Source organism: Rhinoraja longicauda, chromosome 16, assembly GCF_053455715.1.
Source record: "Rhinoraja longicauda isolate Sanriku21f chromosome 16, sRhiLon1.1, whole genome shotgun sequence".
Lineage (NCBI taxonomy): Eukaryota > Metazoa > Chordata > Chondrichthyes > Rajiformes > Arhynchobatidae > Rhinoraja > Rhinoraja longicauda.
This window is the reverse complement of record NC_135968.1, coordinates 31,238,862-31,263,589: the sequence shown is the minus strand read 5'-3', so window position 1 is coordinate 31,263,589 and position 24,728 is coordinate 31,238,862. Positions and strand designations below refer to the sequence as shown.

Here is a 24,728-nt window from a genome sequence, read left to right as displayed (position 1 = left end):
ATCATATGTTGAAAGACTGGAGCGACTAGGCTTGTATACACTGGAATTTAGAAGGATGAGAGGAGATCTTATTGAAACGTATGATTATTACGGGGTTGGACACGTTAGAGGCAGGAAACATGTTCCCAATGTTGGGGGAGTCCAGAACAAGGGGCCACAGTTTAAGAATAAGGGGTAGGCCATTTAGAACTGAGATGAGGAAAAACTTTTTCAGTCAGAGAGTTGTGAATCTGTGGAATTCTCTGCCTCAGAAGGCAGTGGAGGCCAATTCTCTGAATGCATTCAAGAGAGAGCTAGATAGAGCTCTTAAGGATAGCGGAGTCAGGGGGAATGGGGAGAAGGCAGGAACGGGGTACTGATTGAGAATGATCAGCCATGATCACATTGAATGGCGGTGCTGGCTCGAAGGGCCGAATGGCCTCCTCCTGCACCTATTGTCTATTGTCTAAAGGTCTTCCTCAACTAGGTTGCCATGCTTTTATTTAATTTCATGCAGTTTCTTTGTATTTTTGTTCCCTCTACTGTGCCATTCCATCAAAAGGCACATCACTGTTGTGTTTTCCACCAGAAATCCAGTTTGGCTTTCTTTATCTGCTGGCTGACCTGCTGAGAATTTTCCAGCTCGTTTTGGTTTTCAGCTATCCAACATCTACTCTTAAAAAAAAATTATTGCACGTATATTTAATTACTGATTGAGTAAGAATCAGCAATGAAAGAAAACTGTGATGCAAATGCACAGTGGATGCTGGAAATCTGAAATAAATACAGAACATATTGTAAACACTAAGTGGGTTTTACCAGAACTGAAAAGGAGAACAGGTAACATTTCTAGACACTTAATCTGAAAAGTTTTTTAAAAACATTGGAAAAAAAAAGCATTTATATCCTTCTGCTTTACATTTCACCCCTCACCTTATCTGACACTTTTGTCTCCTTTCTACCTCCAGTCTTTGTGACTTTCTCCACCCATCTGCCAACCCAACCCTCTCTCACCAACAGCTACCTTTCATCTACCAGGCTTTGTCCTGCACCCAATCCTTTTCCAGCTCTTTCCCCTCCCTACTCTCTTTTCCAGCTTTCCACCTACCCTTTTATCTCCTTTCCATCTCCAGTCTTTGTCACTTTCTCCACCCTTCTGCCAAGCCAATCCATCCCTCTTTTACCAATAGCTACCTATCATTTGCCAGGCGTTGACATGTCCCGCACCTACCTTTTTTTCCAGCTTCCCCCTAGCTTTTCCACCCTATTCCTACAACAACTAGTCTGAAGCAGAATCCTGACCTGAAACATCACCTCCCCACCACAAGTCAGCCCCTGTCTGACCCACTGGGCTACTCCAATACTAAGATGTCGCCCAGTCCTCCAGACTTGCGGTGCACGTTAGTGAGCTCAGCGCGTCGCGTTGACGCGAGACATCAGGTGCCCGCGGGTCGGTTGGGCCGGATCATCGGCGATGTCGGAGAGCAACAGGAGCCGAGCGCGGGCCTCGCACCCGAGCGCCAGCTCCCCCCGCCCGCTGGCCGGCACGTCCAACTGTACAGGAGGGGGGCAGCAGCAGCAGCAGCGCGGCCGCATCAACTCGGCCATGTCGGACAACGGCGCGGCGGAGGACGAGGAGCTGAGCGGCGGCGGCATCCCGTACGGGGCCCGGGACGATGACCCGGACTGCCGCAGGATGCTGCGGCACCAGTACCGGGAGCTCATCAACAGCGTGCAGCGTGAGTGAGTGAGTGAGCGGCCGGTGGCGGTGCCGGCCTCCTCCCTCTGCACTCACGGCCGCTCTCTGCTTCTCTTTGTCACTGACTCTCTCTCAGGGTGTGGAATTCTTCGCCACAGAAGACTGGATATTTTAGTGGATATTTTAAAGGCAGAGATAGATAAATCGTTGATGAGTACAGGTGTCAGAGAAGTTGTGGGGAGAAGGCAGGAGAATGGGGTTAGGAGGGAGAGATAGATCAGCCATGATTGATGGGGCAAATGGCCTAATTCTGCTCATATCTCATGATCTTTCTTTACTGAAGCTTTGTTTGCCCCCATCTCAGTGCCAAGGAGGGACCTGGCGTTCGGGGGGAGAGAAGGAAGAGGGACTACATTGAATACTTTTGTAACTGTTGGCACCCTTTACTTGGTGGCTCTTTCATATTTGCACTGTATGCAAAACAAATAATTTCACTGTACTAAGTAGACGTGACAATAAATTATCAAACAATCATTGAAAGGAAAATACTGGCCCTTCAGCCTGGCGCACACACCAGGAAGTAAACAAAAGCAAGGTGGAATCAGTTAGTTGGTGTTTTGGGTCAGGATGTTTCTTCAGACTAATTGGAATCAGGGACAGAAAGCTGTAAAAAGAAATGTTAGGGTGGGATACGGCCTGGCAAATGAAGATGAATTCAGGCTCTGGGGTTGTTTGACAATACAATATTTCTTTATTGTCATTGTACAGGGGTACAACGAGATTGGGAATGCTACTTCCATTCGATGCAATAAATTAATTAGCTAATCAACAGAAATTTAGACAACCCAGAGAAACAAAATTAGAAACAGTTAAAACAGTATAAAGTGCAAATAGGTCTGTGCCGCGTCGATGTGCGACGTGACCATCCGAAGGACAGTTCATGGGGGAGGACTCAGCAGGACCGGTTCAGAGCAGCTATGGCTCTGGGGATGAAGCTGTTCCTGAATCTGGAGGTGCGGGCGTAGAAGGTCTTGTAACGTCTGCCGGATGGTAGAAGTTCGAACAGACTATTGCAAGGGTGTGAGGAGTCTTTATGAATGCTGGTGGCTTTCCTGAGGCATCGTGTATTGTAGATACCCTCCAAGGCTGGAAGCTGCTTCCCGATAATCTTCTGAGCTCTGTAGACTACCCGCTGAAGAGCTCACCTCTCCGCCTCCGTGCAGCTGAGCTACCACACACAGATGGTGGAGTAAGTGTCAATGGCCTCAGGAGAAAAGTAGGCAAAAGGGGGTTGGATAAGGAGAGAAGAGAACACGTGATGGTAAAGTCAGAGGGAGAGATATGGGTGGAAGGGTCCTGATTCAGATCCTCGTCTGTCCATTCCCTCCACAGATGTTGCCTGATCATAGAAACACAGAAACATAGAAAATAGGTGCAGGAGGAGGCCATTTGGCCCTTCGAGCGAGCATCGCCATTCATTGTGATCATGGCTGATCATCTACAATCAGTAACCTGTGCCTGCTTCCTCCCCCCCCCCCCCCCCTCTATCCCTTGATTTCACTAGCCCCATGAGCTCTATCTCACTCTCTTTTAAATTCATCCAGCGAATTGGCCTCCACTGCCTTCTGTGGCAGAGAATTCCACAAATTCACAACTCTGGATGAAAAAGTTTTTTCTCACCTCAGTTTTAAATGGCCTCCCCTTTATTCTTAGACCGTGTCCCCTGGTTATTTTTCATTCAGAACTTTGTGTTTTGCTCAAAATTCCAGGATCTGCAGTTCTTTGTGTCTCACTAAGCTCTTTCCTGGCTTTGATACCAGTATTTATCAGGGTTATTTGGAAGCTGCTTTATACGAATATCATGCTCCAGTTCTAAACGTATTCCAATGTTTGGAAATCCAAAAATGTTCCATTTGATCTGTTTCAGTAGGATTGGTTCTGTCCACCACTAATTGTGATTTTGTGATTGGCTTCTCAAGCCATTGTTTGATTCAACTTTACTAGAGGATATCCATCCATGGCTTGCTTTATTATCCTTACAGATGGTTTTTTTTCCTTACGGAAAAATGGTCCAAGGGGCCAATATTCAGCAACATATTGGGCTTGTCAATCTTCCTGTGCTAATGCATTTCTCATAAATCTCCAACCCGGCATTCTGTAATGACCATTTGTTGCCAGGGGGGGCTCAAAATAGAAAATGTTGGAAGCACCCAGCAGACCAGGCATCATATGTGGAAAGAAAACGGGTAACGTTTCATGTTTTGTGCAATTTTCATTTGCTCAATTTTATTCATTTTCTCATCTGCAGTGTTTTCAATTTGTAATTTGCTGCTTGGATCTCTGTTATTCTGGGTTTTATACATTATATTGCCTGTGGGAAAGACAGACGTGGAAATCTCTTCAAATGATTTACGTTTTTATCTTCAGATTTTTATTCTGCTGCGATTACATCCCCTTGTCTTGAGTGTTATATTCACAAACGGAACTGGATTATTTAAAAGTAGTCTCCCCATTTACTCATTTTCTCTTCACTCAATGTTTCAGAGAATCGGGAAGACATGATCAGACCCAACAGTAATAAATTAACAGAAGCACTGGAGGAAGCTAATAAGTTGTTTTCCCAAGGTGAGTACCATTGAACTCAAAATATATTGGAATTAAATTATCGAGGAATAATGAAAACCAATGTCACCAAGGAGTTTCGCCTTAATCCAACTGGCTAAAATAGCACTCTTCACAATTTTAACTGAATGCTGATAGTTAAAACTTGTAAATAAAAATGGTTAGGTTTTTAACCTTATTAATTTATGGGTTTTTTGGTATTTTTTCTGCCCCTCAATTCTTTTGTGTTTATTTGATAATTTTCTACTGCCTTGCATACATGGTGACATTGCTCAGCGTTTGGGTTATGTTTCGACTTGAAACTTCCTAAGAAAACTGCTTCACTATGTACCTTTTTCAGTGCGTCAGACAAGTGAGGCAGCTCTGGACGCTCAGTTTCTTGTACTTGCAACAAACCTGGGTCAAGAGAAAGCTAATCAACTACACACAGACATGATGGTGTTTGACCCATCACTTTTTGCAGAGGAACTGGTAAGAAGCTTTTATTTCTTTGAAAATGCTCAAGAGAAAAAGAATGACACTGCAGACGAGGTTACATCCAGAAACTTATTTGTTGTTGAAATGGAAAAGTTGAAGCTTTCAAATTAATTCTTAACTTTGAAGATGAAATTGTGTTCTGCTTCACTTCATTTTGTTCAGCAGGACTGGAAGAGCTTGCTACATTACCATGCTTTGCAATTGAAGATTTTTGTTGTAATCATTAGATTGAGGAGGAATTTCTTTAGTCTGAGTGTGGTGAATCTGTGGAAATTGTTGCCACAGATAGCTGTGGAGGTCGTCATATTTTTAAGGTGGAGATTGACAAATATTCGATTAGTAAGTTGTCATTAGTAAGCTATGGAGAGAAGGCAGGAGAATGGGGTTGAGAGAGAAAGATGTATGAGCCATGATGGCATGGCAGAATAAACTCGGTGGGCCGAATGGCCTACTTCTATGACATGAACTATAGGTAGAACTTTCTAATAATATCCTTCATAAGTCTCGACATTTATTTCATAAAGTTTATGGCACAGAAAAAGCTTTTTAGCAAAAATTAAACTAAACTTGAGAAAATTAAACTAAACTAAAAATTAAATTAAACTTGTTTAAACTAAAGAGGTGTTAACTGACTTTATCTATCTCCAGATTATTGGCAGTGCAAATGCATATATTCTGGAGTGTGTTTTCTAGCTAACATATTTCTGTGGGTAAATTACCCATTAAATGTGAAATGAAAGTTATGCAAAGTATATTAATTGTCAAAAAAATATTTTGTTAATTTGGATACCAGAAATGCTATTTATGCCATCATTTTGAGCTTTTCATTATCTATGCAGTTAACCTTCATGGGTTTGAGACCACTGGAAAATGAAGGGAGTGATGAAGATGATGAATCTGCAGGGTGGCTTCCTAAAGATGCCTGGACTAAATTAGGAAATGAAGCTGAAAAATATTTTAGAAGGGTTCCAACCTTTCATTATATGTAAGTTAAACATTTTTCTCCAGTTATCTATACCAATTAATGAATTTTACACCACCACCACCACATTTTCAAATGCAGATCTCTGCTGTTTGGACTTGGACATTTCATTAACTATAAGTTATTAATTTTATTAAACTATAAGTTTTGGAAATTGAGATGATTGAAGTTGCTGTATGTGAGTTATTTTTGTAAAATTGACCATAACTCTTATGGTGCAGGCTGGGATCTTTCAAAAGTGAACCTCCTGTTCCACGACCTAAAGTTGAGAGGCAGAAGAGGGTTCCAACTGAGGAAGAGCGCAGAATAATGCCCACACAGGTTTGTTTGATGGCAATTATATATAAATTGTATATATCATTATTTCATGAACGTTTAAATTTCTATTTCCACATCAAAAAAGCTTGAATTCCCAGTTGACCAACACAAAAATGAAGAATGTTTTGTCGTGTAATCAACAAATTTGTATGCTGTGTTTATCTCGTGTCTATCTTCTGAGATAACAACATGGTATTTGAGCAGGGAAGTAGACATCTGTCAATTTTGCCAACGTTTCCATACTTCCTGTCATTTTCCTCACAAACTAACAAACATTCTTTTAGATAACTCCCATGTATCGGCAAGTGCAAATGCAGACTGGGAAATCGTTTCGTAAACACCTGCTCTCAGCCCGTCTTGGCCTACAAGATCTCACAGTTGCCAAATATTTCAACTCCCCGTTTCCGTTATGACCTTTCCGTCCTGGGCCTCCTTCACTGCCAGAGGCCACACGCAAATGGGAGGAACAACACCTCATATTTTGCTGGGGCAGCTTACAACACAGCAGGATGAATCGTAATATCAAGCACCCTTGCATTCCCTCTCTCTCAGCCCATTCCCTACCCTAGTCATTTTGCTAATTTGACTAGGTAATTTGACCAGCTGATTGTTTTGAACAACCCAGGGTGAACCATAAATGTCCATTCAGCCTAATAACTATTCAATCTGTTTTGTAAAATGGTAAAGAAATTTGTTGGTTGAATGAGGCAGTGGAAACCAAAACCTGGCCTATTAATAATAATTTGCATTTTTAAATATTCTCTTGCCACAAGTGAGGTTCCAGATGACTGGAGAACAGACAATGTGGCCTTCCTTTCAAGAATGGTAGCTGGGAAACTGCTAATTAGAAACACGTGAGCCTAAGATTGTTTATAGGGAAGTTATTTGAAAAAAAAAGTCTGAAGGTTAATGAACACATGGAAAGATGGGGACATATCAGAGATTTGTCAAGAGCAGATTCTCTCTAACCAATCTGATTGAAATTTTTGAAGAGGTTGTGGTAAATTGATAAAGGACCACAGTGGATGTGGCTTATGCGGACTTCTGCGAGGTCTTCAGTAAAATCCCACATGGGAGACGAGTGCAAAAGATTAGGGCCCATGGGATCCAGATTGGTAAATTGGATCCAAAATTGCCCTGTCAAAATTAGTTTGTCATACGATATAAAGTGTGATGGTAGTTTTTATGATTGGATGTCTATGATGAGGATTGGTGCTGGGTCCCTTGAAGTTTTGTAATATTCATGAATGATTTGGATGAGCTTGTTGGAGGCATGTTTAGATGTGGCGAAGATTGGTGGAGTTGTTAATAAGTTAATATCGATGTGTTGGTGAATATTGGCCTTCATTAATTATGGCACTGAATACAAGAGTAGGGAGGTTATGCTCCAATTTAGAAAACATTAGTCAGAGCACTGTTGAAGTATTGCGTGCAGTTTTGGTCACCGTACTATTGGCGGGATGGCTAATGCTGGAGAAGATGAAGAGATAATCATGCTTATGATTGGATCTGGTCTAGATGCATTGAAGACAGAAGACGTAAATGTTGAGTGAATGGGAAGAGGAATTAAATGGCATGCAACAGGGAACTTGGGATGGTTCTGCAAACTGGTTACCTATTCTGCACTTGATCTCGCTGCTATAGAGGAGGGTGCATTAGGCACACCAAATGCAGTAGCTGAGGTTGGTGAGGGTGCACGTGGATCTGCCTCATCTGGAAGGGCTCTTTGGGTGTCTGAGTAGTAGTGGTAGAGGAGACGTAGGTCTGCTCATCTGGCCTTTTTTTTCTTTGCCTCTTCACCAATCACCCACCTGCCTGTCTCCTGACTCCATCTCTCCTGTTTCGCAACTTTTGCCCATCATCTCTTGCCCTACCTAGGGTCCACTGCCCATCTCGCCTTTTCCCCTCTCTTTTCAGCGGCTATCTTTCTTCATTCGCAGTCTTGACCTGAAACATTGACAATTTATTTCCCTTACAGATGCTGGTTAGCCTACTTGGTTCCTCCAGCTGTTCAATTTTTTTGTTCCTAATTCCAGCAACTGCTATCTCTTCAGTTATGATTAATTGACATCTACAGTGCCCTCCATAATGTTTGGGACAAAACCCATCATTTATTTATTTGCCTCTGTACTTCACAATTTGAGATTTGTAATAGAAAGAAATCACATGTGGTTAAACTTCTATTGCTGTTCATCAACATGACGACCAAAGTTGTGCCAATGAAAGTCAAAGAAGCCATTATGGGACTGAGAAACAAGAATAAAACTGCTAGAGACATCAGCCAAACCATAGGCTGACCAAAATCAACTGTTTGGAACATCATTAAGAAGAACAAGAGCACTGGTGAGCTTACTAATCGCAAAGGGACTGGCAGGCCAAGGAAGACCTCCACAGCTGTTAACAGAAGAATTCTCTCTATAATAAACCCCAAACACCTGCCCGACAGACCAGGAACACTCTTCCGGAGTCGGGTGCGGATTTGTCAATGCAAACCACTGGTTAGCCGCAAAAATAGGATGGCCAGGTTACCAAGAAGTACTTAAAAGAGTAACCACAGTTCTGGAAAAAGGTCTTGTGGACAGATGAGAAAAAAATGAACTTATATCAGCGTGATGGCAAGAGCAAAGTATGAAGGAGAGAAGGAACTGCCCAAGATCCAAAGCAGCATACCACTCATCTGTGAAACACGGTGGTGGGGTGTTATGGCCTGAGCATGTATGGCTGCTGAAGTTACTGGCTCACTTATCTTCATTGATGATACAACTGCTGATGGTGGTAGCATAATGAATTCTGAACTGTGTGGACACATCCTATCTGCTCAAGTTCAAACAAATACCTCAAAACTCATTGGCCGTGGCCGGCGGTTCATTCCACAGCAAGACAATGATCCCATACTGCTGAAGCAAAAAATGAGTTTTTCAAAGCTCAAAAATTGGTAAATTCTTGAGTGGCCAAGTCAATCACCTGATCTAAACCCAATTGAACATGCCTTTTATATGCTGAGGAGAAAACTAAAGGGGACCAGCCCCCAAAACAAGCATAAGCTGAAGATGGCTGCAACACAGGCCTGGCAGGGCATCACCAGGGAAGACACCCAGCAATTGGTGATGTCCATGAATCACAGACTTCAAGCAGTCATTGCATGCAAAGGATTTGCAACAAAATACTAAACATGACTACTTTCATTTACATGACATTGCTGTGTCCCAAACATTATGGTGCCCTGAAATGGGTGGACTATGTAAAACACTGCTGTAATTTCTACATGGTGAAAACAAAATGGCCTTTATTAAAATCTGACAATGTGCACTTTAACCACATGTAATTTTTTCTATTACAAATCTCAAATTGTGGAGTACAGAGGAAAATAAATAAATGATGGGTGTTTGTCCCAAACATTATGGAGTGCACTGTATGCTAATCTGGAGTAATTTTTAAGTAATATTTTGGTTTGCTATAAATACAGTTATTGTTTGTTCTTGGGGTCAACTTGAGTACAATAAAATGAGTCTTTTGATTCATTGTGTCAATTTGCTGTAGGTTGCTTTAGGGATTCCTCTAAAATCGCAACCACAGATTGATGCAATCGTGTGTTTTTTTACATTCAAACTAAGTTAATCAATTTATTTCCAGAACAGCCCAAGGTCTGGGTAGGGTTGCCCTTGTCATTGGTTACATCAAGAACTGTGGTGCCTGCCAAATGAGCATCAGTGAACATAGTGCTATTTAGAAAAACAATTAATTAACTGAATAGAAATTGAAACAAAAATTCAAATTTTGCATCTTTAATAACTGATTTTCGCCAATTTATTTAACTTTTTAAGGTTATATAAATCAGTTCATTTTGAGCAAAGTTGTTTCATAAATTGCTATTTTGTTTTTCATGTAAAGTTGAAGAAAATGGATGAATCTCACCAAGAAGCGACTGAAAAGGAAGTGGAAAGGATATTGGGACTATTGCAAGAATACTTCAAAGCTGACCGTAGGTATTTAGTTTAGTTTTGAGATACAGCGAGGAAATGGAGCCCTTTCGCCCACCGAGTCCGCACCGACCAATGATTACCCGTCCACACCAGTTCTATCCTACATGCGTTGGGACATTTTTTTGCAGAAGCCAATTAGCCTATAAATCTGCATATCTTTGGGATGTGGGAGGAAACCGAAGCACCCGGAGAAATCCCATGCAGTTATAGGGAGAACATACAAACTCTGTACAGACAACGCCCGTAGTCAGGATCGAGCCCGGGTCTTTGGTGTTGTTAGTCATCACCTCTACCGATGCGTCACGGTGACACCTATTATATGTGCAGGATGTCAACTTTTTTGGGGGGATGGATGAAACTAATCTCCCAGTGTTAGGTACTGTTAAATAGTCTGTCCTTATTATTTAAGGCAGACTTTAAAAAAAAGTTAAATGCCATTTTTATAACAGTAAATTTGTAACAGTTAAAGTACATTTTAAGTAAGAATTTGATTGTCTACCATGTGTGCAGAAATTAATTTATCTGCTAAACTTGGTTCTGTCTTACTTTGTTTCCATTGACGCTTCTTAGTTATTCTTAATCAGTCACTCTGTACACCTGACTCCATTATTTAACAAGAACACCTTATTGTTATACCTTGCTGATGTTGCACAGAACTGTTTCTTCATCTAACAGAACTGTGGATGAACATACAGGTCCTCATCAGGTTATGAGTGCCCGATTTGTGTACCTCACATACATGTAAATAAGTGTTTGGGAGGCTTTAGGCATCTTCTTCCATGTGAGAACTCAGTTCATGGCAATATTTGAATGGATTAAGTGCCCTGTTTGGTTTGCGAAGGGTCCTCAGTAACAGAATCCTGCCCTAATCTGGGGAGGCCCAATCTGGGGAGGCCCTGTATTGCACACCAGAAATGAAGCAATGAATTATCAAGATGGATTCTAACTAAAACCCTGCCTCCATTGTTTTGTCATGAAACCTGTTGCTGCAGCAATCATCTACATCATCATGCTGCCTTCGGTCCCTTTCACGTTTTAAAAGCGTTCTGACTTCTGATCCACTCTGGTGCAACCTATAATATTCATAGCACATTGCTGCTATTTGTAAGTTATCAGCATTGCTAAGTTAATAGCATTTTAATCTTTTACTTTTGAAAGTTTAAGATTTCAACTCTTAGAGATTTGAGTCTACAGATCCAGTCTGACACTTGAGTGTGACACAGAGAAAATGGTATAGTGCTAGAAGTCCCATTTTGTTTTAGGTGAGATGTGAAATTGAGGTACTCTGCTTTTTCTAGTGACTAACAGATCAAATGACATTATTCTGAAGAAAAGCAAACGTTTTCAAAGACCAATATTTATTGACTTGTAAGATTTGTATTTGTGGTCATTTCACTGAAAATAATGATTTCTGTTATCTTTTACAGCGAAAACACCAATCAATTTCTTTGACTTTGTAATTGATCCACATTCTTATTCGCGTACTGTGGAGAACATATTCCATGTCTCCTTTATTGTGAGAGTAAGTGTTAAGTAAAGTTATTGGTTTGAAAGGCAGTTATAAGCATTTGAACTTATTTTACACAAAGCTGTGCATGTTTTATTTTCATCTTGATCTTCTCAGTTACGCTGCAATCCCATGAATGTTTTTGTGGGCTATCATTTCTGGATCCAGATAAAATTCTGGCATTTTCAGCTGATAATTATTTTGTTGCTGATGGGAGAACCCTTCTCTGGTTCTAGTGATGGCCAGGTGTAGCATCTGTAATGTCTCTAGTTGGGATTAGTTAAGTCTGGGAATGCTTTTGAATGCTTTGTTTCATAAGGGCCTTTAACATTTTTTAAAGGTTCATTGAAAAACTTCCTGACTTCTTGAAAATCCTGCAAATGACCTGTAGCCAGTACAATTTCCAAATGGAACAACCAATACCTTGTATGTGTTTTTGGACGTGTGCTTTGAGCTCTCACCCATTATAGTTAAACAATACATTTCAATGTAGTTTTGTATAAACTAAAATAGTGGTGGGGGTCAGGCAAGGATTAAAAATTCTGACCTTTATCTGAATTGAATCCGTGGAAATGACTTTTCCAACTTCACAGACCCGCCATTTTAGGTACAAAGCTGTAAAGAAAAACATGGCTTTTTATACTTTTCTAAATGGCCTGGATATGTTCACCAGATTAATTCCAGGGATGGTGGGTTTGATTAAGCAGACAAGTCGTGTCCTCTTCAGTTTGGAAGAGTGAGAAGTAGCCCCTTTGAAACAAACTATCATCAGGTTTGACAGGCCAGTTGTAGAGCTGTTGCTTCCTCTGGCTGGGTTGTCTGAAACCTTTTCAGAGGGGAATAAATCTGTGGTATTCTCTACCCAATAGTGCTGTGGACGTCAGTTGTAGAGGATGTTCAAGACCAATTGATACATTTTCAGATCTGAAGGCAGTTGAAGGATTATGTAGTGGAGGAAAGTGGCAATGTATCTTATTGAATGGTGGAAAAACCAGAATTGACCAAAGGGCCCACTCTTGCTTCTGTTATGTTCACATGTTTCCTGTCAGTGGACCTTGGAAGTACTTACAATTTTTAAAACTGACTCCAAAAAAAACACACCCCTGCATAATGGCGAGGTAGAGGTTTCCAATCTGGGACCGGGGATGAGTCCACTTGATGGGATAAGTTGCCACTCTTCCCTTTGCTATTTTGCAGGACTTTTTATATATTTACAATCTAAAACTCTCTCATCCGTGTTGGAGTTGCGTTTTATGGTGTTAAGCACTCTATTCCAAAGGTTTTCATTATTATGATTAGAATTGGATCTGACTAAATTATTAACTACCATTTAAAATGATTTATTTTTCAGGATGGTTTTGCAGCCATTGGACTCGACCAAGATAAACTACCAATTATTGGTAAGTTGTTATTTTTTGTGATGTAAATGAAAATGCATTTGTATGTTCTTGAAGGAAATTCATATTTCTGTCTTATTTTAAAGAGCCAGTAAATGAAGGTGTGGGTAATGAAAGACCCCAACAACAAAGACAACAGACAGTCATTTCTTTGAGTCAACAGGAATGGAGGGTACGTATAGCAAATAAAAGCTAAACTTTTATTCTAATCAAATTCAAAACTAACATAATCTTGTTCATTGGTTTTACGTCTATATATTAATACTCTTGTTTGTTTGTTCCTGAACTACAGCCGAAACGGTACACGATAGCGTGACAATTTTAGGCCCACCTTACTCACTGTTGTCCCTTTGGTGCTAATGGAAGAAGTTTCATTGAAATCAGTGTTACATTTTTTAAGTTATTCACATTTTAAAGTTTAAATCTATCTCCTAAGGAGGGGGGAGAGAGGGAGGGTGGTGGAGGGAGGTGGGGGATGGAGTGGAGGAGAAGGGGATGGGGATGGAGGGAGGGGGGAAGGGGAGGGAGGGAAAGGGAGAAGGGGAGTGGGGGAGGAGAGGGTGCTGCAACAATGCAGGAGAGGTTTGAGCCCAACGAGTCCACTTGGTCTAGTTGCTTGTAAAAGCAGCTCAAGTTTTCACAGTATTATGTGCTATAATAAATTCAGTGATGTAATGATGTAACAACATTCTTTACTATGGTAATTGATTCTTCCATCAGTTTTCTCTTGGAATTTGTAATATGCTATTTCTAACTTCAAGAACTCTAGTATCCTGCGTAAGTGTTGGGAATTTAAAAATAACGTTTGAGAAAATGGCATTGAAAAGGTAGAATAGTTTAAGCATTTACAGTATTTAACCATAATCAAAAGATTCTTGTGCCTGGTAACCCTGAATTATTTTTATGTCCAGTTAATAAATCTGCAAGCTGTTCATTTTCGTGAGTTAGTTTGGGGGATAGTTTCACACAAAATTAGCTTAATATGTATTACCAATATTAGTTTATCATGGTCACCAAGTTGTTTCAATGATATTGTCTTTTAGCAAGTATACTCTTTTTTGCTTCACAGGAAATAATTGATACGTTTGAAATAGCAGATGCCATGATACCACCATTCACCCATGGAGATCAATGATGCTTGATAAATATGATGTATGTAGCCTTGTGAAATCTTTTCATTTTTCAAAAGTAATCAGATTACTTGCAAAAATGTATCATCATTCTGAAAGATAGATTGCATGGATAAATTCTTCTACACAGGTCATTCTATTAGAATATGTTTTTCCATAACATTAGTTGGATATGATGCACATGATGAATTAGGGAACATTACATTTTGTGAGCAAAATTGATTGTAATGCGAGTTGGTCAAAGTTACTGAGGAATTTGACAAGCAGGAGAGAAGCTGTCACTGTATACAAGTACCTTCCTCGCAGTAACCAGACACCATTGTATCCTAAGAGAGCTGCTAGTTTAACTGTGACCATTGAATTTGACAAGCAATCACTTCCATTGACATTTGTGCATCGATAGTCTGTTCAACAATGTACAATACAGCTTGTGGCAATAAAGAACTCTAGCCCGGAGCCTCTTTCCCACATTGACACAATGTAACATCATTTTCATTAAGAAAAGACACAAAGTGCTTGAATAACTCAGTGGATCAGACACCATTTCTGCAGAACATAGATAGGTGATGTTTTGGGTTGGGACCCTTCTTCAGACTGAATAAGGGTACCGACCTGAAACATCACCAAATAATGTTCTCTAGATATGCTGCCTGACCCACTCAGTTACTATCTTGTGTGTGTCTGTTTTGTAAATCAGCCTTTGCAGTTTCCTTTTATCTCTGATTTTCAATAAAACCGTTTCTGAGGAGTGCAACTAAGATGCACAATCTCTTGCCCAGAGTAGGTGAATTGTGGATCAGAGGACATAGGTTTAAGGTGAAGGGGAAAAAATGTAATAGGAATCTGAGGGGTAACTTTTTCCACACAAAGAGTGGTGGGTGTATGGAACAAGCTGCCAGAGGAGGTAGTTGAGGCTGGGACTATCCCAATGTTTAAGAAACAGTTAGACAGGTACATGGATAGGACAGGTTTGGAGGGACATGGACCAAACGCAGGCAGGTGGAACTAGTGTAGTTGGCCGGTGTGGTCAAGTTGGGCTGAAGGGCCTGTTTCCACGCTGTATCACTCTATAACTATTGTGCTATAGCAGAGCTACCTATACTGTGGACTGAAACCTGAAAATATTTAGGTAGGAGCTGAGCATGAACATGTACTATTTTGAGTACACATATTGCAAATGATTATACCAGTTTTAATTTAATCAAATTCAATAATGCAATTTTGGTTGACTGCGGAAGAATAAGAAAGGCTGGCCAGGAGTTTGTTGGAATCATCAGGTCTGAATGTAAAAAGGCACTGTAGCATTCGTGTAGGCAGCAAATGCACTGCATGAGGACAGAGGTGGCTAATGTTACAAATAGACAATAGGTGCAGTAGGCCATTCGGCCCTTTGAGCCAGCACCACCATTCAATGTGATCATGGCTGATCATTCTCAATCAGTACCCCGATCCTGCCTTCTCCCCATACCCCCTGATTCCGCTATCCTTGAGAGCTCTATCTAGCTGTCTCTTGAAAGCATTCAGAGAACTGGCCTCCACTGCCTTCTGAGGCAGAGAATTCCACAGATTTACAACTCTGACTGAAAAAGTTTTTCCTCATCGCTGTTCTAAATGGCCTACCCCTTATAAACTGTGGCCCCTGGTTCTGGACTCCCCCACATTGGGGACATGTTTCCTGCCTCTAACGTGTCCAACCCCTTAATAATCTTATATGTTTCAATAAGATCCCCTCTCATCCTTCTAAATTCCAGTGTATACAGGCCTAGTCGCTGCAGTCTTTCAACATACGACAGTCCCGCCATTCCGGGAATTAACCTAGTAACCTATGCTGCACGCACTCAATAGCAAGAATATCCTTCCTCAAATTTGGAAACCAAAACTGCACACAGTACTCCAGGTGCGGTCTCACTGGGGCCCTGTACAACTGTAGAAGGACCTCTTTGCTCCTATACTCAACTCCTCTTGATATGAAGGCCAACATTCCATTGGCTTTATTCAATGCCTGCTGAACCTGCATGCTTCCTTTCTGTGACTGATGCACTAGGACACCCAAATAGGGGATAATCATTCTAATGGAGCAGATTTGTAATCCCATTAAACATCAAAGTTGCAATCACTCTTGTTCAGTCTGAGCCAATTGTCTTGGCTTACTCTAAACAAAGAAGTAAGTGGCTAAGAAATGTTGCAGGGGTAGATACTATGGCATTGAACTTCCAAGTATCTTGATAGATGAAATTTCAACTATCAGTAAATTTGAAAACTGTAGAGTGTGGGACCAGGAAAGGTAGCATTGAGGTAAAGGTGACTACTTTCAATGTATGTGTGGAAACGTGTTTTTGATAATGTTGCCTGCTAATGAGTGAAGGATGGCAAGGATTCAGCATTCCTCAGGATGCTGAAGACGGACGAGATATGAATTTGAAGTAATTGGTGGAAAGTTTTGAGAAAATGATTTTTTTCTTCTCTGGTGGAGGTGGTCTGGATCTCATTGCCTGAAAACTTAGTAGAGGTAGAAATCCTCATCACATGAATGAAAGGAATTGAATGAGTATTTTAAACAAGGTCATGGGTGTATGCCTAGCCAAGTATTTTGTAAGTATGGTAGATTGTTTAGACATGATGGGCCATAATAGCTTCCAGCATCGTAGGTTTGCTATCTACAATACAACAGAGAAGTAAGCCATTTCAGATGATTGAGGAGTAGCTAACCTAGAATACGCAGACAACTGTAGTCATTGTCAAGGTAACTAGGATGATAAGATCAGTTGTCAGAGTTTGAAATAGTCAAAGATGGATAGTTTGCTCCATTTCCAATCACCAAGGATGATCATTCTTCTGGCAAGAACCAGAAGCTGGTTGAAGGGATTCGGATAAGGAGCTCCAGGAAAGATCACAGATTTGGAAAGTGATCTTGATGTTCAAGCACATGCAGGGGCTTCAGAGAAGAAAGGGAAGTTGAAGGAGAAGATGGTAATTTTTCAGGAGAGGGGTGAAGTTTGAGTGGTAATAGCAGATTGAATTAAAAGAATACAGGGTGAGAATCATTTAGGTATGAGTTAAGAATAGATGTAGGATGGTGTGGTGGGAATTGAAGTGAGAGCCAAAATGGATTTTGTGGAATGAGCTGGAGCTGGGTTGTGGGGGAGGAGTGGTGGTAAGAAAGATGGGAAAGATGCAAGCTCAGGTCTGGGGATCCTTGAGGCTTGTCCGGTGAGCGTGGGAGGTAAGCAGGTGTTTGTGTGTATATATATAATATATTTTTTCCTATCTTTTGACATGTGACAAAAACCCTCTTGACTAGATAATATCTCATAAAATCCGATGCATTAGTCGGCTCTGTAAATTCTGCAAGCTTCCAGCATAAATCTAAGCATTATTTTGATAGTTCTAATATTGTTCAATCTTTTAAGTGTAACACTAACTTTTTTCAGGTGCCTTGTACAATACCCTGCAGCTATTGGAATATGGAATTCTGAAGACATGAAGATTATTTTGTTTATGAAGTTTATACAATAAAATGATACATTTTGTGTATTTTTATTCATTTGATAGAAATGATTCAGAATTATCTATATTATTTGTGAAACATTGCATTGGTGGTACATTATTATGATTTGTGAATCCCCCATCTTTAACACACTTGGGGAGTTACCATTGATCAGCAGCGGCAATAAATATTTTTCAACCAAACTGCAAAAGCTTTCCATTCTACAAGGCACAGAAAACAGAGGATTTTAAGAACTCAATGGGCCAAGCAGCATCCGTGGAGGCAAAAGGGTTACCATTATGTTTTGAGTTGAAACTGCATCAGAACTGAGGGAAGAGGAAAGTTTAAATATGCAGCAGTATGAGGGAGGGGTTGGACCAATGGTAGGTAATAGATGGAACCAGATGGATGGGATGGTGGGCAAATTGAATCAGGAAGGGGAGGTGATGGGGAAAGGTAAACAAAGGGAGAAGAAAACTGGGTGGACATGAATGGGTGTCAGGGTATGGATTACCTAAAATGGGAAAATTCAATATTTGTACATTTGACTATAAGTCACCCATATGAGATGTGATTTTTGCATTTGGCCTTTCCACAGGAAGAAGGCTTCACACACACAGATTAGTGTGGGAAGGAGAGTTAAAATGATCTGCACTGGAAGCTCCAGGCAGCTATGATCCTTTGTGGCTGATAGTGGCACATTAAGGAAATGCTGCCTGACCCAGAGTGACTCCAGCATTTTGTGCCTTCAAGAATGAACTAGCCAGTGTCCTCTTTTGTCTCTCAAGCTTCACAATATCGATCTTGAACATCCTGAGTTTCCTAGGCTCTGAGCAGGGTGTCATGTTCAGGTTGGTCACTGTCCATGAAGATTCAGACATTCCAGATTCAAATTTTTCTTTGAGGTGTGGAAGATGCCTGTGATTTATTTTAAATGTGGAGTGGTTATTATTCATCAGCTGCCAGTCTTGGCACAGCAATGTCTTTTTTCAGCCAGGAAAGGCCAAGACAATTGAAGACCAGACTCTGCAGCATGGATTTAACACATACATATAGACTGATGTTTGCAGATACACATGATGTTGCCTACACCTCCCTCATGTTCCCCTATCCTTATTCACCCCTTGGGTCCCTCCATATACCTACTTTGCCTTTTCCTCTCTCCAGACACTCACTGTTCCCAGGCGAACTCTGCCTCCCACTCTGCTGTCTTTCACCACCTGGGCTGCTCCTGACATTTGCCTCTTGATCTTACGATCGCTGCCAACCATCTTCGTCTTTCACTTTCTCCAGGATCACTAATAGGTCCTTGCAATTTGCCATCTTCTGGAGCATTCTTATAGGTCGTGCTTCACTTTTCTCAGCATTGCATATGATTGCCACTTCCACTCCCTCCAGTCCAGAATTGTCTCACTTTTGGTTCTGCCCAGATCCACTCCGCAACCCCAGCTAGCAAAGATTGGCGGCTTTGCTGCAGATCCCTCAAAATCTTCAGCCGGCTACAAAACACTGCCTTGTGGCAGAATATGGTCCAGTGCTGTTATTGAAGGTGGTAAATAATGGCTGGTGTCCTGCAGAAAGGAATTAACTTTTTATTTAGTGGAAGAACATTTAATTGGAATCCAGACCCATTATCCCTATTCTGATAGCCTTCCACGGTTAAATAGTAGGATTGCTAATGTGATCATTATGAATTGTTTGCATTGGAAAAGCATAAATACATTTATTCTTCAATTGGACACAAGGAACTGCAGATGCTGGTTTACAAAAAAAGGCAAAACGTGCTGGAGTAACAGCGGGTCAAGCAGCATCTCAGGAGAACTAGCGTCCTTTTATTCTCGACGTATGTATTTTTCAACGTCTTGCCAAACGGCCACGGTGATCACATACACCCCCCCCCCCCCCCCCCCCAAAAAAAAGCAGTGAAGGAAAATACAATTTGTACATTTACTGTTTCGAGAAAAACGAATCGACAGGGATGCATTTTAGTTAGGGCGAGATAAAATAGTGCGATTGTCTGCTGAAATGTAACAGGTGGAATTTAATTGTTGATGGAGGAGAAAAATAACCCCAGGTGGTATCTGAGATTGTTTTTGAAGGATGAGAATAGGAAATGAACTATTTTACAAGTTCCTCTTTCTAGTGTTTCGCGTAATTATACGAAGATAGTTGTCTTTAAAAAAAAAAGCAGCGTTGTATAAGCGTGCGAAAGAATCGCTCGCTTTCGCAAGCGTACACTATTGCTCCGAGCTGACACATGACGTGGTTATATCCGTTATTTCCCCGTAAGGACTTTGTTCCGATGAAACGCTAGTAGTGTTAAAAAAATGCATTTAGAATTGAACGACTTCAATCCAACGCCACGGGATGTATTCAATCGTGGAATATAAAGGTTTGAAGTCGGGTTATCATTGTGGATATTGTAACCTGGAAGATGGAAAGGCGTCCACGGGTGAGTGAGTGGATTGTGAAAAGGTGCAGCCACATCGCAGAGACCCTGGAACCGCATCTTGTCACCGAGGCTTTAGAGTCTGTGTAGGCCTCGGTGTTGATCACTTCCTCATGCCAGGATGGTTCTGGGCACCGTGTTGTAGGAAACCTCATCCATTCCTTCTCTCCGGAGATGCTGCCTGTCCCGCCGAGTTACTCCCAACATTTTGTGTCTATCTTCGGCGTAAACCTGCATCCTTCGGCGTTCCTTCCTATACACTGCACCGGCCATTCCCTTGCTTCAAGTCCAGGACAATAAAACATCAACATTTCAATTCCTTGCAATTGAAGCCCTTTTTATAATAGTAAACACCGGCGCGACGCAGGCATTTGAGGAACACCATTGCGTCAGCAGGGTGGGTCGGGTTTCACTCCAGCTAAAATCCGCGCCATTTGCGGAGCGCGGGATTTACATTCTTCACGGAAAATATTTGCTTGCTTCTACGTTGCTTTTATCCCCCCTCCCCCAAATATGCAAAAATACAATCACCAGTTAAATGCATTCAAGTCGAAAGGATTCCCGACCACCTGATACAAAGTGGTCACACACTGTTTGCAGAGTAGTCTCTGAAGACTCGGCTCTGCCGTCTTTTAGCGCGCGGACCGCGAACGGTTAAAATCAATATTTAAACGGCGAAGGCCGCTCGCGCCCCCGGCAATCGGCGCGCACCCGCGGCGCGCTGCTCTCATTGGTTGGCGGCTCTGCAGGCGCGGTATTACTGTCTCCCCATTGGCTGCCGGGTGAGCAGCGTGAACTCTCATTGCTTCACTGATGGGTAGCGCGAATTGTTCATTGGTTGCCTGGTGAGCAGCGCGGATTGTTCATTGGTTGTCTGGTGAGCAGCGCGGATTGTTCATTGGTTGCCTGGTGAGCAGTGCGGATTATTCATTGGTTGCCGGGTGTGCAGTGATAATTGTTCATTGGTTGCTGGGTGAACAGCGCGAATTGTTCATTGGTTGCCGGGTGAGCAGTAGTAATTGTTCATTGGTTGCCGGGTGAGCAGTGCGAATTGTTCATTGGTTGCTGGGTAAACATCGGTAATTGTTCATTGGTTGCCGGGTGAGAAGCGCTAATTGTTCATTGGTCGCTGGGTGAGCAACCCCGCTGGCCCTCATTGATTGGCTGGCGGTTGCGCGTGCGCGCGCTGTGAGCCTGGCAACAGCTGTTGGAGATCATGGCTGCTGGCGGTGTGAGTATTGTGGAGTACTTCATCGAGGATGAAGGCTACAAGTGTGGCTACTGCAAGGGCGCCTCCAGCAGCTACTCGAATGGTGAGAGAAGCGGTTCGGAGATGATCAGCAAAAGGAGGGTGTTTACGTTCAGAGCCAGAGCAAGAGGCTCGGCTATGCTATCCTATGGGCCGCTTCCTTGGCTGCAGATTGTTGAGGCCAAACAAACAATCCCACAGGGACAGGGCAGGTCCTCGTTCCCACACTCTCCACTCCAACTTCGCGGTCCGCGCGCTTGTAGTACACAGTAGTCCTGGAAGATTTAAACGAGCACTCTGTTGGGAGTAATTAACTTCATTGGCAATGGATTAGGCACTGTACTTAAATGCAATCTTAACCTATTTAATATTTAATTCGAGTTTCACTGTACCTTTATTGGTACACGTGACAATAATCAGACCGTTGAACCTTTAATAACATTCTATAACAATATTTGACACGGTTATCTCATGCAACACGAACAGAAAATGCTAGAGATCCTCAGCAGGCAGGCTACATATGTGGAAGTGACTCTGAAGGGTCCTCTCAATTCCTGCAGGCTAGCAGATTACCTGGCCTGCTCAAGATACAAGCATTTGCTGTTTTGTGTGTCTCAATGGGTGTTAGTAGTTCGCATTTCTTCTTGCGATAGAGAGAAAAAAATCAAGAACCGAAAGGGAAGAGTCAGAGATTATCAGCAAGAGAATGCTATATGAGTGCATGGAAGAATTCTGCCTCCTGTAAGGACTCTCTATTCCTCTATCTTTTGTAGAAACTAAGAACTAGATGCTGTTTAATACACAAAGGGACATAAAGTGCTGGAGTAGCTCAGCAGATCACGCAGTATCTCTTGAGAACATTGATAGTTGACGGTTTAGATCCTTGGGTCGAGATCATTCTTCAGACTGATTATTGGGGTGAGGGTGAGGGAAGAAAGCTGGAAAAGGGAAGAGGCAGCACAATGTATGGCAGCTAATAGGTTGACACAGGCAAGGGGGGTTGTTTGACAGGCAGATGTTTGGAACAAAGGCCAGAGATTATAAACACACATGGCTGTGGTAGCAAGTCCAGATTTAAACATGGTCATGGAGCTGGAGAACAGCAGGTCATAAGGATGTAACAATGAAATTTTCTATGTAGGTGTCTCTGGAATTATATTTATTTCTCAACTGCAGCTTCCCTTCTGCCCTTGTTAACAAAGCCCGTGACTGCATCTCATCAATTTTCTATGGCTCATAACCTCTCTGGGACTAGACAAGGGTACAGTTCCAGGTCTGCATCTTCCAATCCACCTGGCTCTGGATTTGATGGATCATTCTCCACAATTTCTGCTGCTTACATAAAGAATACACCACCTCTCCCCTTTTGACATTTTGCAGGAACTGTTCCCTTTGTGGCTTTCTCGTCCATTCCCACTAACCCCCTCCTTTGCAACAGGTAATGTTCCACTTATCCTTTCACCTTTTCCCTTCCACTATTCTGGGACCCCCCCCAGGTGAACCATTGATTTACATGTACTTCTACCAATATATTGCACTACATTCATTGTTCACAACAAGCTTTCCTCTATGTTGGAGAAATAAAATGCAGATTGGGTGATCACTCTGTGGAACATCTGCTTTCAGTCTGCAAGGATAACCCTGACGTTCCCGTTCCTCCAAAATGCTGGAGGACAGGCAGCATCTCTGAATTGAAGGAATGGGTGACGTTTCCGGTCAAGACCATTCTTCAGCCGCCAGCATTTTGTGTCTATCTTTGGTTTAAACCCACATCTGCAGTTCCTTCCTACACATTAAGCTGTAGATATTGTAGAAATGGACTTCAGCAAAGCATTCAACAAGGTTCCGCATGGTAGGCTGCTCTGGAAGGTTAGATCGCATGGGATTCAAGGAGAGATAGTTGAATGGATAGCAAATTGGCTTCATGGAAGGAAGCAGAGGGTGAGGGTGGAAGGTTGTTTCTCAGACTGGAGGCCTGAGACTAGTGATGTGCCTCAGGGTTCAGTGCTGGGCCCATTACTCTTTGTCATCTATATCAATGATTTGATACACGGTAAGATTAGCAAGTTTGCAGCTGATGCAAAGTGGATGGTTTTGGGGAGTTTTGTACAGCAGAGGGATCTCAGAGTACAGGTGCATGGTTCCTTGAAGTTGGAGTCGCAGGTAGATCGGGTGGTCAAAAAGACTTTTGGCACATTGACCTTCACCAACCAGAGTATTAAGTATAGAAGAAGTATCAGTCTGAAGAAGGGTCTCGATCCGAAACGTCACCCATTCCTTCTCTCCAAAGATGCTACCTGTCCCGCTGAGTTACTCTAGCATTTTGTGTCTACCTTCGATTTAAACCAGCATCTGCAGTTCTTTGGTAGACACAAAATGCTGGAGTAACTCAGCGGGTCCGACACATCTGCAGTTCTTTCCTACATATTAAAGATATAAGTTGGGAGGTCATGTTGCAGTTGTATAAGACATTGGATGAAGCTGCATTTAGAGTATTGTGTTCAGTTCTGGGCACCGTGTTATAGGAAAGATGTTGTCAAGCTGGAAAGGGTACAGAGAAGATTTACGAGGATGTTGCCAGGACCTGAGGGTCTGAGCTATAGGTAGAGGTTGTGTAAGCTGGGTTTCAACTCCTTGGAGCGTAGGTGGATGAGGAGTGATCTTATAGAGGTGTATAATATTATGAGAAGAATAGATTGGGTAGATGCAGAGAGTCTCTTGCCCAGAGTAGGTGAATCAAGGGCCAGATGACATAGGTTTGTGAAGGGGAAAATATTTAATGGGAATCTGAGGGGTAACTTTTTCACACAAAGGGTGGTGGATATATGGAACAAGCTGCCAGAGGAGGTTGGTGAGGCAGGGACTATACCCATATTTAAGAAACAGTTAGACAGGTACATGGATAGGACAGGTTTGGAGGGATATGGGCCAAATGCGGGCAGGTGGGACTAGTGTAGCTGCGACATGTTGGCCGGTGTGGGCAAGTTGAGCAGAGGGGCATGTTTCCACACAGTAACACTCTATGAGTAAATGGAAAGGAGACAATAAGGGTAGATGAGAGAGCCAGGAAAAAAAAATCAAGAGTAGAACTATGTGATACAGGGAACACAATTGCTGGAAATCTGAAATCACAAAGCCAGAGATGCAATTAAACCTGTGACATCGTGGGTTTCCTCCAGATACTCCGGTTCCCTCCATCATCCTAAAGATGCAAGAGTTGGTTGGTTAGCCCGTAAATTACCCCCAGTTAACAGGTGAATGATATTATCTAGACGATCTGATGGGAATGTGGGAAGAATGTAAATTAAAATGACGCTAATGTAGGATTATTGTAATTTATTGTAGTTGATTATTGGCACAGACTCTGTTGGCCGAAGGGTCTGTTTCTGTGCTATATGTCTTCTGTGACTATGATCCTGAAAAGCAGCAACATCTCTGGAGAAAGGATA

General features: G+C 42.0%; 2 protein-coding genes across 8 annotated transcripts in view; both read left to right on the top strand.

Annotated features, from left to right (window-relative positions):
• Positions 1 to 1,430: 1,430 nt before the first annotated feature.
• On the top strand, positions 1,431 to 17,774 carry nsmce4a (NSE4A component of SMC5/6 complex). Its single transcript, XM_078413543.1, has 11 exons — positions 1,431 to 1,718; positions 4,223 to 4,303; positions 4,641 to 4,771; positions 5,617 to 5,762; positions 5,981 to 6,080; positions 9,969 to 10,059; positions 11,488 to 11,582; positions 12,919 to 12,967; positions 13,051 to 13,136; positions 14,034 to 14,116; positions 17,526 to 17,774. The coding sequence occupies exons 1-10, from the start codon at positions 1,454 to 1,456 to the stop codon at positions 14,097 to 14,099; spliced, it is 1,110 nt and encodes a 369-aa protein (XP_078269669.1). The 5' UTR covers positions 1,431 to 1,453; the 3' UTR covers positions 14,100 to 14,116; positions 17,526 to 17,774.
• Positions 17,775 to 19,855: 2,081 nt separating this feature from the next.
• The window catches only part of ate1 (arginyltransferase 1), a 134,475-nt gene continuing 129,602 nt past the window's right edge, over positions 19,856 to 24,728 (top strand). For 5 of the 7 annotated variants that reach the window (XM_078413539.1, XM_078413538.1, XM_078413537.1 and 2 more), the window contains exon 1: positions 21,230 to 21,343. In XM_078413539.1, coding sequence (XP_078269665.1) covers positions 21,247 to 21,343 — 97 coding nt within the window. In that variant the 5' untranslated portion in view covers positions 21,230 to 21,246. Of the gene's footprint in view, positions 20,034 to 21,229; positions 21,344 to 24,728 lie in introns of those variants that run through there. The other 2 variants (XM_078413542.1, XM_078413540.1) reach the window with 2 other exon arrangements.

Excerpts from the sequence above, each read along its gene's own strand:
- nsmce4a (XM_078413543.1), top strand. The coding sequence starts at position 1,454 with ATGTCGGAGAGCAACAGGAGCCGAGCGCGGGCCTCGCACCCGAGCGCC. Across the intron at positions 10,060-11,487 it reads AGAATACTTCAAAGCTGACC|CGAAAACACCAATCAATTTC; the intron begins GTAGGTATTTAG and ends TATCTTTTACAG. Across the intron at positions 12,968-13,050 it reads AGATAAACTACCAATTATTG|AGCCAGTAAATGAAGGTGTG; the intron begins GTAAGTTGTTAT and ends CTTATTTTAAAG.